Genomic DNA, 17,470 nt, shown 5'->3' on the forward strand with positions numbered 1-17,470 from the left:
AAAGGATAAGGGCTGCTTAACAAAATTGTTTAGCAGAGGAAAAAAGTAGTGGGCTCTAAGGGAACAATATGTGCCCTACATAAACTTGCAAAATAACCATACTAATAAAAGAAAATATAGATGACCTAAACATGTTGTTATGAGGCTCATGAATGAAAAGAAATCTGACCAAGACAGCAGGTTATCTGTACACTCAAATGTAATTATGTATCATATATCCAGATGCAATTAGGCTGTACAATGCTATTCTTTAGGCTAAGTGATCTATTTGCCCTGTATTCAATATTTGAACCATCTGCTACATTTTATTATTATTTTTGCGATCTAGGCCCAGCAAAGAAGACACACATGATTCGAATGATATATTGTTATCGTGCCATCTTATTTATTCACCAACTGTGGAATTATTGAGGTGTTTATTATTCATAATAAACTGAATTTATAGAGCGCCTACATATTTCACAGCTCTGTAGATACAAACAATGACACACGAGAAGGGGGGGACCCTGCCCGAGGAGCGTACAGTCTACAAGCGTACAAGGTGATATGAAGAAATGTGACTCTACTTAACAGAATGTTAGGTATTGTTGTATAAATTTCGACTCCTTTGATTGTAACTATAATCGGTATTTATCTGCAGGTAAAAAAAAAACATTCAAGTGTACCTGTTATAAGAAGTACATAGTCCCTTTTGCTCATGACCCGTTTACTTAAAGGCCTTAAAACAATTCAGCTGAAATGTTAACAAGCAGATGCCTAGTTTGCTTACTGTCAAATTTGTTTGTTGACTCTTATCTATTCTTGCCTACAGTCTCGCCTGCCATTCGTTTCAAAAAAGGGAATAAATAGTATGATTCAGAAATTACTGTAGAAATCTCATAAAAAATAAGATTACCTCTTACCTGTACTAACACCACATATGTAATCAAAGAGAAGATGAACAGGTTTTCCTGTAAGTTCTTCTAGCTTACGGAGAGTCTGTAGAGCTACTATTCCTCTGCAGGGATAAAAAAAAAAAAAAAAGTTGTCACAAGACTTAAAGAGCAAATAATGAATCCAAATGTAACCGTTTACCATGTAATATTTCGAGTAATCCTGTAACAAACCTGGCTAAGTCAGACTGAGTGTATCTATGAATGGAGATTTCAAATGGCCATGCCTGCTATCTGTAGAATTTTACATGTAAGTATGTCCAATTTTTTTTTAGCGTTTTGGTTATAGCAGGGAAGGAACAAATCCCTGGCCAGCCTTAATAAGTTCATTCATTTTTTCCCTAGTTTTTTTTTCAATTCATTAATAAACTTTTTTTTTATTTTTTTTTTAATTCAAAGCCCCCAACTACTTACTAAATTCTTTCCTAGGAAGGGTGACAAATTCTTTGTCCTCCCACGTCCTAGGATACTTATGTGACATAGCAGGAGGCTGTTTTTCCATTGCTCATAAAATCATGTGTGATCTCATCTCTGCAACATGTAATTAGGATGACACAATGATGTATGCACAAGATCTGCTGCCATGTCGTCAGGGAACAGACTGTGAATCAGCTGGTTCCCCATAATATAAGAATCAAAGATGAGGGTGCAGGATGGAACGTGCAGAGTAAGGACAGCACAAGATAGTTTGTTGGCATTTTTATTCTGAATAAACAAACAAGAGCAGTATTAGGCATATCAGAAAATAAATGTCACCATGGTGGAAGGGGGATGAACTGGTTGTTTTGACAATGATAACACTAAAAAAATTGCACCTGATAAAGTGGTATCACCAGGAACACTTGAAGCCAGACAATATGGAATACCTAATCCTTGGGGACAGCATTCCCTGCGTCCTCCAATATTTACTACTATGCCTTGTCCTACCCACAAGCATATATACATAAAGCTTAGCATATGTCTTTAACTTCCTGGGAGGTAACTCCGAGTGTGACTCGGTAGAAAAAAGATGCTATTAGCGGTAACCCCGAGTCACACTCGGGGTGGATAAACCTATGGAAACAATAGTAAATAAAGCGCTTACCTGATCCGCCGGCGTCCCACGTCGTTCTTCGCGTCTTCTTTCTTCCTTCAGAAGCTTTTTTCCGGTGACATCAGTGCGTGTGGACGTTACGTTCCATTCATTTGTATTGCATTCAATACAAAATAACTGTATTGAGTGCAATACAGTGGATATACATGTGTAAAAGCAGTACTTGGTCTTTCATAAACATTTATTTTACAGTTTTTTGATTTTTTTTGTACTGTTAAACTGAGAATAATTTTGCTAAACATTATATTTTACATGGTGTAAAACACATAATACAAGCAGGACATCATTTTTACCTAGTTCCTCCACCATCAATAGTGAGTACTCGAATTCCTCTACCTTTAACAGGGTCGGTATAACCAATCAAAGCTAATGCTTCTCTTACAGCTGCTTGCAGGGTTTCATCATGTGCTTGCCGTAGCCTCAATAAATAAGGAATGGCTTTTTCCTGCAATGTTTAAAACATTTCCATTGTTAACAATACAGGGACATATTCAAATAAACTGTACATTCATAAACCAATATGGTATGTAGATGCATGCAGGTATAATCCAAGAAATATTATTTATTATCATGAGTGGAATAAAGTTGTGGGTAAGGCTACCTACACACGTGCAATAATTATCGTTGGAAATGAACGACTAACGACCGTTTGTCTGATAATCGTTAAACAAAAAAAGTGCACGACTGGCCAAGACGCCGACGAACGAGAAATGACACTGGAAACAAACGACTGTCCGGCGGATCTCATTGGGCAATGATCGTTCCCTATCTATTGTGTGTACGGTCCTTCAGTGATTGTGGATGGTTCTGTGAACAGTTTAGGCTACAGTTTAGGGAACTTCAGTATAATATTTGGTAAACAAATGGTTCTGGTCCTTAGTTGTAATCCACTAGTTACTGATCCATCAGTGTAAGTACCATTTAAAGTTGTCACAAGGCTCTGCAAATTCATACATGAGGGTGAAAAAATAGTTTGAATCCATGGGAACACACTGCTGCCTCTAATTGAATATGTCATGTGGAGAACAGGTAAACAATAGGTAGAAATGAGAAGTGAACTGACCTTCTTTAAATTTTCATCATCTAATTGTTGGGCAAATAAACTCACATAAAACAACTAGCCAAAATGTATGTTTTAATTATGAGGGATGCAAGATGAACAACTCAGTGGAGTCCTCTTCTCTCAAGGTATAAGATGTCAGCAACTAAGTTGCCAGGAAGACCCACATGTCTCAGTTTTTACAAGGGGGAATTTTTTCCCTAAAATTATAATGAATGTAATGGCAGGAGTGATAAGCTAATGCTGAAACAAAAGGAACAAGGCTAGAAGATAGTAAAACTAATACAGTTTATGCTGCAGAATCTGTAAGGATAAAATAAGCATTTGGGTGAATACACTCCACTATCTTCCAGCTGTAACTGAAATATTATATTGGGTAGGTGACATGTAACCTCAAAGTGGCATTTAGACATTTTTTTTTCTTTTAAGCTTTTATCTTTGAACATGGAGGAACATGAATCCATAATTTTCCATTATTACCTAAAAGTAGGATAACTACATCTTGGATCAGCATCCTTATCTTTCACACAGAGCTACATTCCAAATGCTTGCCACAAACATATTTCTGTAGTAATAAATATTAAAATAAATAATAAAAAATATCTCACTATTTTATTTGACAGCTATTGATTGGATTGAATAGTGAGATATTGTTCTGGTGATCGAATGCCGAATTTGAACACCATTGAAGTCAATGGTGGGAGAATTCGGGTTATTTTTAGGGACTAAAAAGGGCTGCAGGAGCAATCAGATTGCTCTTGCAGCCCTTTACTAGTTGTATGTGTTCTTGGATAGAGTTTCTCTATCCAAGAACACAGGGCACTAGATGAGATGAATGGAGAAACTTGTCCCCATTCAACTTCTAGTGCTAGGAGATCGCCTGCAGTCACAGCTGTGTCCGCAAAGTTCCCGAGGTCATGTGACCGCAGTTCCACTACGATCCCCAGGGCACTACGGGTTAATTAACCTGTAGTGCCTCGGGGATCGCCTGCAGTCACAGCTGTGAGTGCAAAGTTCCCACCATCATGTGACCGTGGGAACTGATCGGCAGATAAATTGCAGTTTCACTACGATTGCTGGGGCACTACAGGATAATTAACCTGTAGTACCCCGGGGATTGCACACTCAGCTGCAATCATTGAAAAGATCCCAAGTTTCTCTTACTCTGTAACACACTTTCCAGCACAATAATATGATACATTTGTTACATTTTTCTGCAGTGGATAAAAGAAAGATGTAACAAATGTATCTGTGCTGGAAAGTGTGTTACAGAGTAAGAGATATAGTGTCATTGTAGAAATTAAAAAACAAATTAGTTAAATAAACACAAACACTCAATAAATTAATTTAACATTAATTTTTATTTTTTTTAACACATTTTTTATCAGAATCTTTGTTGTAGAATTACGTTTTTTTTTCGGGTCGGTTTTATCCGAATTCGAACAGCCATATTCGGGTCGAATATAAGGACAACACCAACACTAGTATCAAATATTGTTTTATATAATATATAATATAATATATAATCCACTCAAGCAATTTAATGTGTAGATTTAAAACTCATGCAAGTATTCCTCGTTTTCACTCCACACCACATGCACCATGCAGTGTAGAACTTGGCTCTATTCTTGGCACTGCAAACAAAAGACCTAGATCTAACTACTGTGCAAGTGCAGGAGTAACATCATCCCTGTACACCCAATTATGGCTACTTTATAAAAGTTTCCATACCTGACATGTTAAAAAATACAATGATAATTTCAAGAAAACTGTGCCTTTATTATGGAAAACCCAGGCATGTGCTCCAAATGTTCTATAGCAGTCATTTACCTAAATCTCAGGAAAGCAGTCTTCCTTCCCCCTCCACCAGTGATCAATTACTAGTACTTGTAAAACTTTATACTGTAATAGCCAACATGTATTCACAGTCAGAAATCTAAAAACTAATGGAGATGGAACAGGGTTTACAGAATGGAATCAAACCTAGGCCAGTATTTTACACCAAAAGTTCAACTCGGGGCGATTCTAATTACTGCTAAACTACACAGGCAATATTCATCTGCTGATACTGAGGAATTTAGCTGGTTGCGTGCATTTAGTTCAAAAACAGAAGATTTGTTTAGCATAAAAATCAGTTAATACAAAATGTCTAGAATTTTAGAGACTTGGACTTACTTTATCATAATAAGAAAAACAGAGCTAGACTTACCTTCACTGCGACGCCTCTTGTTTCAGGAAACTCCAGAAGATGGCAGCTCAGCTCTTCCACACGATTAATGCACAACCTCCGATCAGAGGATCTTTGCAATGACTGAACCAATGATCTTGTTCTGTTATCCACACTCACCCGAGCAATAATCTGTTCAACCAAAAATATGTCAGTACATGAATTCGAAAAACATATCAAGAAAAGTACAAAGGCCTAACATAACCAAAAGGGCTGTAGTACCGTAGTCATAGACAAAGGAAGAACAGATACATATTACATCCTAATATGGAAAGATTTTTTTTTTTTAAGTCAAATTTGGGTATGCATGTCCAGTGTGCCAACCATTAGCTCTGTAGGCAGTCACTATACATTTTAGTTGTAGTACATCTTCTGATGTAAAAGAACCCAAAAATAGGGTACAACTTACTTGATATATAGCAGTGGTCGCCAACCTTTTCGAACCCACCGACCACTAAATTTACCAGCTCCAGAGAGCGCATGCGCGGGGAGCCGGGTGTCACTCAAAGGGGAGGAAACTTGCCAATAGTGATGTCATGATGCCAGAACCTGCCCACTCTACCACCACAGGCTCAGACCAGAGACACAACCCACTGCCCCGAGCCTGCGATCCGTACGGAGGACATGGTCTGTGGCTCTGACCGGTGCGCACTCCCAACGGGGTCCTTCTACTGACCTCGCTCAGAGGCACACCGACCAGAGCCGCGGACCACCGGTTAGCAACCACTGATATATAGGATTTTGCTTTACTATACCACTGGGATGGCAGACTCACCTTTTCCCTCTGCAGAGAAAGTCTCTTGGCTTTATCATCCACAGTCTTTTCTTTAGTAACCTCTTGCTCGTTTTTGCTCTGTGTATCCTCGTCATCTTGTTCTTTCCCTTTCTCCTCTATCATGTTCTTCTGTTCTGTTTTCAGTTTTGGCACTAGGCCTCCAAGATAGCTTCCCACAAAGGCATGAACATTATTTGACTGATTAGACAAAAAGTTGGAAATGCTTTTTTTAGTAGAAACTGTGGCGTCTTCTGTTGTGGATGATGCATCTTTTTCTTTATCGCCAATAATTTCAATTATTTGGCTTTTGGCATCTACTGAAGTTTTATTATTGTTTTTCTCCATACCGGTCTCATGGGCAAAATAGGAGTTTATATGATTGGCCAAGAAATTATAAGTTTCCCCAAAGTTAGTAGTGAGAGAGCTAGGATGGAACAGGTTTGCCCTGGAGTCAGTGCTGTCAGGGCTGTTCTGGTTGAGATTGGAGGTAGTTTCTCTGGACGTTATTAGTGGCTCCTTGCCATTTTCCTCAGCTTTAGTTTCAGTAAAGTCACCCTGTGTGCCATTGACTTCTGCTTTCCGGACATTTTCTGCTTTACCAACACTGGCTGGATTTGGTTTGGGGCGTACAATACGTGAAATTAATTCACTGTGTGTGTTTGATACAGCTTTTGTGACAGAGTCAAAAGTATTCTTGATTCGTGACATAGACTTCTTTGCTATTGAAAACGCCTTTGAAGAAGCAGTGCCAAGTCTGAAATTTTTGGAGTATGCACTTGTTTGATTATGTGTATGAATATATCTTCTTTGTTCAGCTTTCCCTTGTAGCTGTTTGCATTGCTTTATCTTCACACTAATAGAGCAATTTCTTGGACAGCAATAATATACAAGTTTTAAATCTGCTCTTCTCCAGACACTTCTTTTGGAAGTCAGCAAATAAAGATATGTATCCAATAGCAACAACACGGACATTACTCAGAGGTCCAACTGTTTTGGTGTAGCAGGTTTACAATCATCTGAAATTAAAAATCAAATTGTTAAAAAGACAGAACGTCACTCTTTGTATACTCTCAGTCAGTCTTCCTTGAAGATGAGGGGTCCTTGAAATAAGTTTCAGGTCTTCAGGGAATCCCTCCTATAATTACTATATCCACAGCAATCATTTTGTTCAACCCACTGAATTAAAGCTGAAACTCTGCAGTTCAACTGCATCTGAGTTGTTTCATTTAAAATGAATAGTGGTAATGTACAGAACTAAAATTAGAAAAAAAAATATCTCTGTCTAAATATTTATGGATCTAATTGTATTTGTGGCCCTTTCATGATATCAGGGGCCACACTTTAGGCACTGCATATCAGGTAAGTTGGCCACCACTGTTTTGCAGTTACCACTATTGGAGACTAAGTTTTATTGTTGTGTTGTTTCAGTGTTGTGCTTTATGCTGCTTTAATATATTGTTGATTATGAGCTTATAAAAACTTCCACTATACTTTTATGTGTCGCCCAGCATACTGCTGTGTTCAAAGGATTAACTTTCTACTTTACAGCAGGGATGATGCACACAACGTCAGGAAACACAATGTCATTCAATGTGCCAAAGCCAAATTCTGTGGATGCACCAATTTATTTGTGTGTTTGGATCCTGAATTGCAGTTATTAGCTCCTCAGAAATATCTGCAGGGAAATTTTCAAAACTTTGCAATTTAACAAAACCGATAATTGTTTTTAGGTAAATCAAAAATGGTTTAGTTGGTCTTAAGTGTTGATCACTATCGCTCTTACACGTATGCTGGCTAGAACTGCTTTATGATTCTTAGAATTCTGGAAAATACCGAACCAAAGATATGTAAAAAATGCCTCTAGGTAAATAAATCAGCAATAGGCATTATACTACAATCAAAAAAGTTTTCAAGAACCTGAATACCAACACACATACATGGAATATTTTCACTGTTAAACGTTTAAGAATAAAAATGTCACACACGTTGGTGCTTTTAAACTGTCCTACAACAGTAACGTTTAAAGACTGCTGAGAGATATGAGGGCTCGTTTTCCTAGATTACATTGTAATGGAAACTCAGAGTGATCTAAATAGCAGCCTCATGTACAAAGATTTGTTTTTAACTGGTCAGGTTTCATATCTAAGAAAGGAAACTCCTTTTTTGTTCCACCAATCATGGCCTCTGATAAAGTGGACACCTCTCAGTCTGCAGCATACAAGAGCAGATACAGAGCTGAACAGCATGTGCTGGATTATTCACATTCACAATGCACACCAATATGTATGGCATAATTCTAGGAATAAGGTCATACAACCATGAGAAAGGGCTGGAGAGTTGTACCTGTCAGCTTATAAATCTGGAACACAAGTCAACAACAAGAAACACACTGCTGATAATGCGATCACATGGAAGAGTTTATTACAGTATATCACCTGCGCTGGGTAATAACACAAGTGTCAAATCACTACTTACTGATAACTGCACCATGTCCCCACATTGAATACTAATAAGAATTATCAATGTCTATCTTTTTACTGTACTAGAAAATGAGAAGCTCGTAAGGTAAGTATTGCAGCTGGTGACCCAGCTGGGAACATTCACCCTCTCTATTCACCCTGAGGCAGAAAGTTGAATGAAATTCAAGATTATACAATTATCATCAAGAATGTAAGGGGAAATCTTCTGATGGGGCACTTGTACCAGCACAGATGTCTATGAGGGCATCTTCTAACTTTAGAAAGATTTATTTCACATGCTTTTGTGTCTTTGGGTTGGGAAGTTAAGGGGAAATTTTTCAGATGGAACAAAAACTTCATGAAAAAAAAACTGGAAGGGGCTGGAACTGGAACCTTTCTCTATCATGTTCAAAACACATACTCACAAATACATATATATATAAGAATGTCTTACAGATTGCCAATAAGGTCATTGGGGGTCACTTAAACTGACCTGAGAGGCACAAAGTGCTCATTGCTCAAGGAACCCCCAGCAACATCTGGGTTATCCCTAGGGTTCCAGAGATCTTGAGAAACACCGGCCTAGAGGCAGCTAAACAGCCAGCATTTTCACAAGGACAGGGACTCCATCCTCAGTATGCATTGTTTTTTCTTTTATGATGTCATTATGTCTGCCTGTGACATAGGCGGTGTCATTTATTTGTTGCATTTTACCCAGATATGTCAGCCCCAGCGTGTTAAATACAGTAAAACCCTGGTTATCCAAAACTCAGATAACTGGAAAACTCATATAACCGGCACCTGACAGCTCCGCTCTCCTGATTGCTCATGCAGCCCTAGCGGAGCTGTGACATGTATTCTGCATCCAAGAACGCCACAGCTCCATTAGGGCTGCGGGAACAATCAGAAGAGCGGAGCTATCAGGAAAGCAGAGCTCCGCTGATTACTGAAGTGTCATCAGGGTTTCCCTTTTCTCAGCTATTCAGCACTAGAGGTGAATACTGACAAGTCTCCCCATTCAAGTCTAGTGCTGAATGAGTGAGAAAAGAAAAAGGAATTAACCTTAGTTAACTGGAAACTACACTTATCTAGAAACTGCCATTCCCCGTGGGTTCTACCGTAGTGGGATACACAGATACCTTCCGGGATGTGTTTTTGCACCTAAAAGGAACAGAGGGGAATCTGGGTAGGTTTTTTTTTCTATGTCTTTGTCACAGATTTTTTAAGATGTCCTGTCTTGGGAAAACATGATCACCATGATGGTAGTAGAGAGGGAATCATTCTAAGGGGTCAAGTTTCTGGGTGTCATTTTTCTGCGTTTGAACAAACATCGTATACAGATCATCAAAATTCCATGAATAGAGTGGAGGTTTAAAACCTCTGTCACCTGTTGAGCTTTTGGGAAAATTCCTACCACTTCCTGTCCTACAGAAGCAACAGGAAATTAAAGCAAATCTCCCAAAGTGAGGGGAATAACACCCTAGAAAGTTCCCCCTGCAACAAGTGTGTCCCCACTGACTGATTCTCTTTACCTCTTATTCTGGGGACAACTTCAGAAATTCTGAATTTGTGGGTGACAAGTGTTCAAAGGTACAAATCCAGGAGTGAAGCTCCCCAATGGTGATAATAGTTTACATACAAATTAAAAAAAGTCCCGCCTAGAGATATACTTTCACCCTGTGATTGGTATATACACATAATTATAAAAAAAACAAAGTTATATCGGATATGTGTAAAGAATGTAAACAATTCATAGTTACACCACCACTCATAAAACCAAATCCTGTATATCAGGATATCATTGCAGTGTGATCAGCCCAGCACAAAATACATGAATCACACGGATCATCATACCGAGTACAGGCATCCCAATCTACATGTCACTGCATCCCTCCATACCCTGGTAGAAAACACCTCCAAAATAAGATATGTCAGTGTATTACTTACATTATACATACATATATATATATATATATATATATATATAAATACACACACATTATATACACATACACACATACATATACACACACACACACACATATATTATAAATACACACACATTATATACACATGTACACACATACATATACACACACACACATATACATACACATATACTCCTGGCATCAGCAGCCACTGGTATGGAATAGTTCCTCTCCCCTCTCACATCCTCCTCATACATTCTGCCCCCTGTAGTAGGCTCAGCCTGAAGTAAACAAACAAAGAACAGTCATACATATAGAGAGCCAGACCCGGGGGTCTGAGGGCAGCCATGGCGCACACTGCTAGTCATAGTGAAGCGGGGACACTCACCCGGCCCCTGGAGGCTGACAGCTAATACATAGGACAGCGCTGGCTCACCCATACACAGCCAGAAGTGGGCGGGGACATCGGCCCGGCTGTCACTCGGTACGATCAGCTGGGTGGCCTGACTCTCAGCAGGCCTCCTCCTCTGTCACGTGACTCCCTGTCAGACTAAGGCGAGCCGGAAGAGACAGAAAACCCCCAGCGCGTTTACACTGTGCTCAGGCTGTGTTTAACGTGCAGAGATATGGGAATAATAATATGCTCATTATTGACCATTATTTACTACATATTTACATTAGTTATATTGTAAACTGTATATAATAATTATAATTCTCAGCACAAAGGTATAATTTATTACCTAGGGCCTGTGCCAAAGGTAAGGTAAACATAGGACATCTGCACTGCCTAAGAAATAAATTCTCCAGGCCTGTAGGGGGCAGTGTCCTGACCCGGAGTTACCTGGGTCAGGTTGGGGTGCAGGTTATGGGCCCATATAATGAGGTCAGCTGACTCCTTTAATATACTGGGTGACCGGGGTGTTCTATCAATGGTTTTTTCTTCCTTGCTGTACAAACATATGACAAGTAATCATACCACAGCCCATGTGTTCCAAGCACAGGGAGGTCCAATAAATATTAGCGATGTTCTGGCCGGGGCCCATGTATCTTTGGCAGTGAGATTGGCACCCAGCTGGTTTGAGTCTCCAGGAAGCAGTCTGAGGATTTCATTTTTAAATTTAAAGCAGATCTGAAAAACTAAAATCTTCAATTTCAAAATTGGTCTTCAATCTCTTTCATTTATCAACTTCTGTTAAAATTATTTCCAAAGATCCATCCATGAAGGCTTTTTTAAGAATTTTCTGTAACAGGGTGACAACTATCTACCAGTTTCCCTACACCGGTGTCACCCAGCACATTTGCCTCTGACAAAGACTAACATGGAGCATCTACACTATCTGGAACAGAAAGCCTGATTTGTGAAAGCTCTCCGAGACTGGAGAAGATTGACTGTCATGGGAGAACCTGGGTGATCCAGCAAACCTGGAATGGGTTTCTCCATATACAGATACATATATACCAGATACATTTCAGGTTTGCTGGATCACCCGGGTTCTCCCATGATGATTTTTTCTGCTCCAGTCTTGGAGAGCTCTATTAAATCAGGTCTATTGCGATGACCTGTTATTATTAATATTATTATTAATAAGAAGAAGAAGCAGGATTTATAAAGCGCCAACATATTACATTAAATAGGGGTTGCAAGTGACAGACGAATACTGACAGTGACACAGTAGGAGAGGATCCTGCCCCAAAGAGCTTACAATCTAGAAGGGGGGGGGGGAGTAACACACAATAGGAATTGCACCCTAATGTCTCTAAAGTCCTCCATTCTTACTTCCCAGTCGTCTCTTTTTCTGGGTTAAAATGCAGTAGGAGGTACCAACTCTGGTTTTGTTTTATATTTTTAGGCCTGAACAAGCTTTACCTCCAGATAGCACCCATGTGCCAGTGAGTAGGACCATTAGGGGGCTTGGCAGTGCCATGATGTCTACATTCCACATGAGCTGCACACAAGTTTGAAATAGAAGAAGAATACATCTCCCCCAAGACTGAGTGTCCACCAGGCAGTGAATGGGCACCATTCCCTCTTCTCTTGTGTTTCAGTCATGTGATTGTTCCTCAATAAAAATCTGACAGAGGTTCATTATACCAAGTTCACCAAAAATGACTTTGCTGCTGCCTAAAAAGATTAAAAAACAATCCTTGAAAGAAAGACTGGAAATGCATCAGGTCTGCAATATTATTGAGCAATGATAGCTTTTTGTATGCCTAGGGAGAATGTGAATTATAAAACACCTACCTCCAATGCTATGGTGAGGAGGAGATGAGAAGGTGTTCTGTAGTCCTATCCTAGGTTATTCCTCCATACATACAGTATGATGGGTAAGCATTGTCACTCTAGGACAGGGTGTTCCTGACTGGATCTAATGCAACCGTCACTTCTAAGCACAAGTGCTATAGGTAATGAAACATATTAGGTTCTTGGGATTGATCCTATTGCATTCTTCCCTATTGGCTGTAACTCACTGGGAACTTCACTTCATCTCGCTCCTTTCCATGGTGTTGAGTCAGCATGTGCCCAGTGTGAAGTGCAGGTAGATGCAGCTGCTAGTTGCCAGTTTGCTCATGTATTGTCAGAGCGCCGCTCTCAGTCAGTCAGGTACCTGTGGGTGGTGTGCAGGAGCAGTGCTGGGAATAGTATACTTATAGGAATTATATTGTAGGTTCTATAGATTTTGGTGTATTAGAAAGATAGATTTGCAATTTATTTTGAGCCTGGATATGGTTTCCTATGGCCAAATTGGTTGTAAAGAAAATCCCCATATTTGGTATTTGGACATTGGCAAATTTGTTCAATATATACTCTAAGTAGGCTCAAATTTAATGTAATCACATTCTTTAAAGAACCCCAATATGCAGTAGCCATACCCATGTTTGCCACATTAACTGACCATAGTACCACCTTTATATTCTGGACCTAAAGCCACCAGTGCATCTGGCAGCTTATCTTAATTTAAATGCAATCATAGCTATCATTTCACTCAGAGCTCTGACACACAGCATGCGTGCCAGTCATATAGTGTGCTAAGTTCATTTCAAAGGGCGCTCCATAATAATTCTGCTTTGAAAATCAGCAGTCAGGTAGGTCTTTATTGCTTTATTTTTTTATTTTAGTGGAGAAGGGACATTGCCTGACTTTCTTTAATAAAGGATCTGCCTGGTCACAATTTTATCATTTTTAGCTATAGTTCCTCTTTAAGACAGTGTAGCTCTGATGCACATGCCTTGCAGTGTTACACAACATTGAAGTGACTATTGTGGTGCACTGGTTCAAAAACTGTCAGAATTTAGTCAATTCTTGCCTGTCGCTGCCAGCTCAAATAATTGGGCTGCCTCAACACAATACATATTTACATGTGACACAACATGCGTTAATTTAATAGATCTAACTGAGCCCCCCTTTTTTTTGCTCTAACCTATATTAGTGGTGCATTTAAACAGCTTAAACAAAAAAAATGGTCCAGATGGCACTGTTAAAAGCTTAAAATAGGTGACTGCATTCCTGTATAAATGTCTCTTTATATTTTTATAATTGCTATTTGGACTCCATGTTGTTCCCATTGAATAATACACTTTTTATGACAATACACCAAATAAATATGAAAAAAAGGAAAAAAAAATATTTGGTTTATTACTCCTCTGTTTACAGTAACAGCAAGTAGTAACCCTTCTCCCCTCAGAAAAAAAGCTTGTATCTTTTTCCTATCCACCCTTGCATCCAATATCCTTGATGTTCTTCGTACTTTCTTTAGAAAGTCAGTTAATTGTGTTCTGTGCTAGTAAATGTATTAGTAACCTAAGATATCATTATTATGCTTCTCCACATTTTTGTTACTGTAATGAGAAATTGACGTGCACTTTCTAATAAATGGTACAGCAATGTTCTTATAGCTCTGCTTTAAAAGCAATTTATGATCTGGATGTTTAGCAGAGAAAGATTGAAACACAAACAATTGAAGCTTTTTAGTACTTCATATAATTTATAGAGAAGTGAAATGATGTGAGATCTGTGATATTATAGGAAAAGCTCTTTCCTGGAAAACACCAAATTTGTTGTTTCTTAGAAAGGTAATGAAGAATTCTAGGCAAGGAATACATTTTACAATACATATTGCAGATATACATAAACCCAGATCATATATAAATGCATATATGCATATCAGATGCATATATAAATTCTATGGAGTCATTTACAAAGACTACCTAAAGAGTTATTAAAAAAATAATAGTAGATAAGTAGATTTTCTGGTCCCATACAACATTTATCGTGACATAATTTTTCACTAAGTTCCCTGTTTTGCTCACACACACCGTGAACATCAGAGATCGACCTCCATGCTTCACAGTAGGGCTGGTGTACTTTTCATCATAAGCCTTGTTGCATTCTCTCGAAACAAAATGTTAAAAGTTGTAAGCATATAGTTCAATTTTGGTCTCAGAGGAGGTAAAGCTTGTTCCTTTTCTTAATTTGTACAATTCAGCAACTGGTCAAAGGTTCATTGGCAGTTCTTTTGCTTTACACTATGGCTCGATATCCAGCAAAGCCAGTGCTTCTCTGACTGAATTTAAATAAACTGTTTATACACAGACAGCTTCAATGTATACTGTCACACTGCCTGCAGGTAGTAGACACAGCCCGGGGATGTAGAGCTTCTTATAAGGGCAGGTGCTATTTTAGTCTCAGCAGTAAAGGTGGCTGGTGCTGTGACTTTGCTCCAACGTCCTTGTCATTCAGTGTTTGTACACTATTGCTATTTTGCTATGACCGTTTGACTTGACTTAGAATATGCTTTGCCTGACACCTACCCTGACCTTTCACCTGGGTCTTCGACTACACCTGTGTGCTGCCAGCTCTGACCACTTCTCACCGTGGCCTCTCTCTCTCAACTCCCTGTCTTCACACCAAAGCCTTTCCATACTTGCTCTTCCAGTAGAGTGACCCCTTGGGCGAAGACCTGGTAACACCTTGCAAGGATCCCAGCAGCCTCTAATGCTATGGGCCCATCACCTTTTGCAGGATGCCCTGGTTAGAACTAGGTGTCACTTATACTCCGTACCTTGGGTGGTTCCATGCTACCTGCCTGAAGAGACAAGGACTGAATGTTATGTGTGCAGTGAATACAGTGAGAAGGTTTAAACCCAAATGGGTTACGACAATCAATGTGATGGAGCAACAGCCAGTATTCACCTTGGTGCAATGCATTTGCTGCAAATCATTAATATACTAAGAAGTCTTCTTTCTCATTTCTACAGTTAGAAGGTATGGGTAATGTTGCACTGTGCAGTGTCCCAATTCTGCTCATGTTTTGTCACCCTGTTAGATGGAGACTACAACTGGCCATCAACAGTGCGGCTACCAACAGCCTGCAGAAGCTCAGCACAGCACTGATGTGCAATTAAGGTGTTAAAAAAGGTGAAAATGTTTATAAAAAACAAAAGAAACGTGTTCATGATACACAGTGTAATAATAAATCAAAATAGGGTTTGCAGCTTGCACATTGATATATATTTGTAATAACTTTCTCCCCATCTAACTACACAAAAAAAAAAGTAAATGACGGCTATAGTTAATTCCTGGAAATGGTCAAAAGGGGATGAGCAGCACAGAGTGTATTTAGTCATAGCAGCCTGCTAAATATTTATTCCAGCAAAGCTTTCCAATGAATGAATGTTTCTATCACTTTACTCTCAAATCAATATTAGAAAGACTTGGGGTCCTAAACCTTCAATGGCACACTTTTCTATGATGAAGAACCTTTCTTGTCATTTTAAAGAAAATCTCAATTCTTCAGAGAATGGTTTTCAAAACTATGAAAAAAACACAAGAAATGAGTCAGAAGTAGCTAGCTGGTCTGAGAGAGACAAACAGTTGGCTTATACTGAAATATCCATGCTTGGGATCATTTTTATGGCAGCCATGGTTGTAAATGTAATGATCATTTTGGTTTTGTGGAACAGGAGGAAGAATTTGTCACGGATGTACGTGTTTATGCTTCACTTAAGCTTGGCTGACTTATTTGTGGCATTTTTTCAAGTTCTTCCACAACTGATGTGGGATATTACAGATGTCTTCATTGGCCCGGACCCACTGTGTCGTATCATTAAGTTTTTACAATTGGTTGGAATGTTTGCCTCTATGTACATGATAGTGGCAATGACCGTGGATAGGTTTCAAGCCATTTGCTACCCCATAGTCATATATCAAAAGAGAAGAGCTCTTTGGAACACTGCAGTCTGCACAAGCTGCGCAATTTCTTTTATTTTCAGTATTCCCCAGGCTTTTATTTTCTCTAAGACAGAGATTGCTCCTGGCATCTTTGAATGCTGGGCACTGTTCACGGAACCTTGGGGATTAAAAGCATACGTGACCTGGATTGGTATAGCCATTTTCTTCTTTCCAGTTGCCATACTTATTGCATGCCAAATTAGAATTTGCAAAACTATCAAAAACAATGTATGCATGAAGCAACGGAAAGAATTTGTAAAGTCATGTCCACTGAAAGCTGTATTGAACCAGGCAAGGAACACTGGCAGTATATCAAAAGCCAGGATTAAGACAGTTAGAATGACTGTAGTCACTGTTGCTTCCTATATCCTGTGTTGGGCTCCGTTCTTTATTGTACAAATGTGGGCTGCATGGTCTACAGCTCCTCCAAAAGGTAAGGATTCATTGATGTTTCTATAAAAAAAAAAAAAATATCAAAAGCTTTCATAATTTATGTTTATAAAACAACACTACATGCGTATATGTATAAAAAAAAACTAGGTTAAAGCAAGAATATTTTAGGTTTGTCAGCTAAAAATTTAAATAAAAAAATAGGCTAAGTATAGCCAAGAATATGCCATTTAAAGCCCCACCAATTTTTCAAGTTAATATTTAAGAAATTGAATATAGTATTATGACCCTAAACCTGAAACTTACTTGCAAGGAAGGGGGATCAGGAACTAAGCCTTTTTTTAACACAATCACTTCATTTCAGGGGCTCAAAAGTA

The 17,470-nt window shown here is 38.9% G+C and overlaps 2 protein-coding genes across 3 annotated transcripts in view; one reads left to right on the forward strand and one right to left on the reverse strand.

Annotated features, from left to right (window-relative positions):
- The window catches only part of PNPLA8 (patatin like domain 8, phospholipase A2), a 39,580-nt gene extending 28,580 nt beyond the window's left edge, over positions 1-11,000 (reverse strand). The window contains exons 1-5 of one of the 2 annotated variants that reach the window (XM_072401508.1): positions 10,863-11,000; positions 6,088-7,103; positions 5,295-5,444; positions 2,319-2,470; positions 903-997 (exon numbers count right to left, since the gene is read on the reverse strand). In XM_072401508.1, the coding sequence (XP_072257609.1) occupies positions 903-997; positions 2,319-2,470; positions 5,295-5,444; positions 6,088-7,059 (1,369 nt within the window). In that variant the 5' untranslated portion in view covers positions 7,060-7,103; positions 10,863-11,000. The remainder of the gene's footprint in view (positions 1-902; positions 998-2,318; positions 2,471-5,294; positions 5,445-6,087; positions 7,104-10,862) is intronic. The other variant, XM_072401509.1, reaches the window with a different exon arrangement.
- A 5,163-nt stretch (positions 11,001-16,163) lies between these two features.
- Positions 16,164-17,470, forward strand: part of LOC140322468 (vasopressin V2 receptor-like) — a 1,810-nt gene continuing 503 nt past the window's right edge. The window contains exon 1 of the mRNA XM_072399030.1: positions 16,164-17,136. Within this exon, the coding sequence (XP_072255131.1) occupies positions 16,206-17,136 (931 nt within the window). The 5' untranslated portion in view covers positions 16,164-16,205. The remainder of the gene's footprint in view (positions 17,137-17,470) is intronic.

This window comes from Pyxicephalus adspersus, chromosome 2 (genome assembly GCF_032062135.1).
Source record: "Pyxicephalus adspersus chromosome 2, UCB_Pads_2.0, whole genome shotgun sequence".
NCBI classification, from domain to species: Eukaryota; Metazoa; Chordata; class Amphibia; order Anura; family Pyxicephalidae; genus Pyxicephalus; species Pyxicephalus adspersus.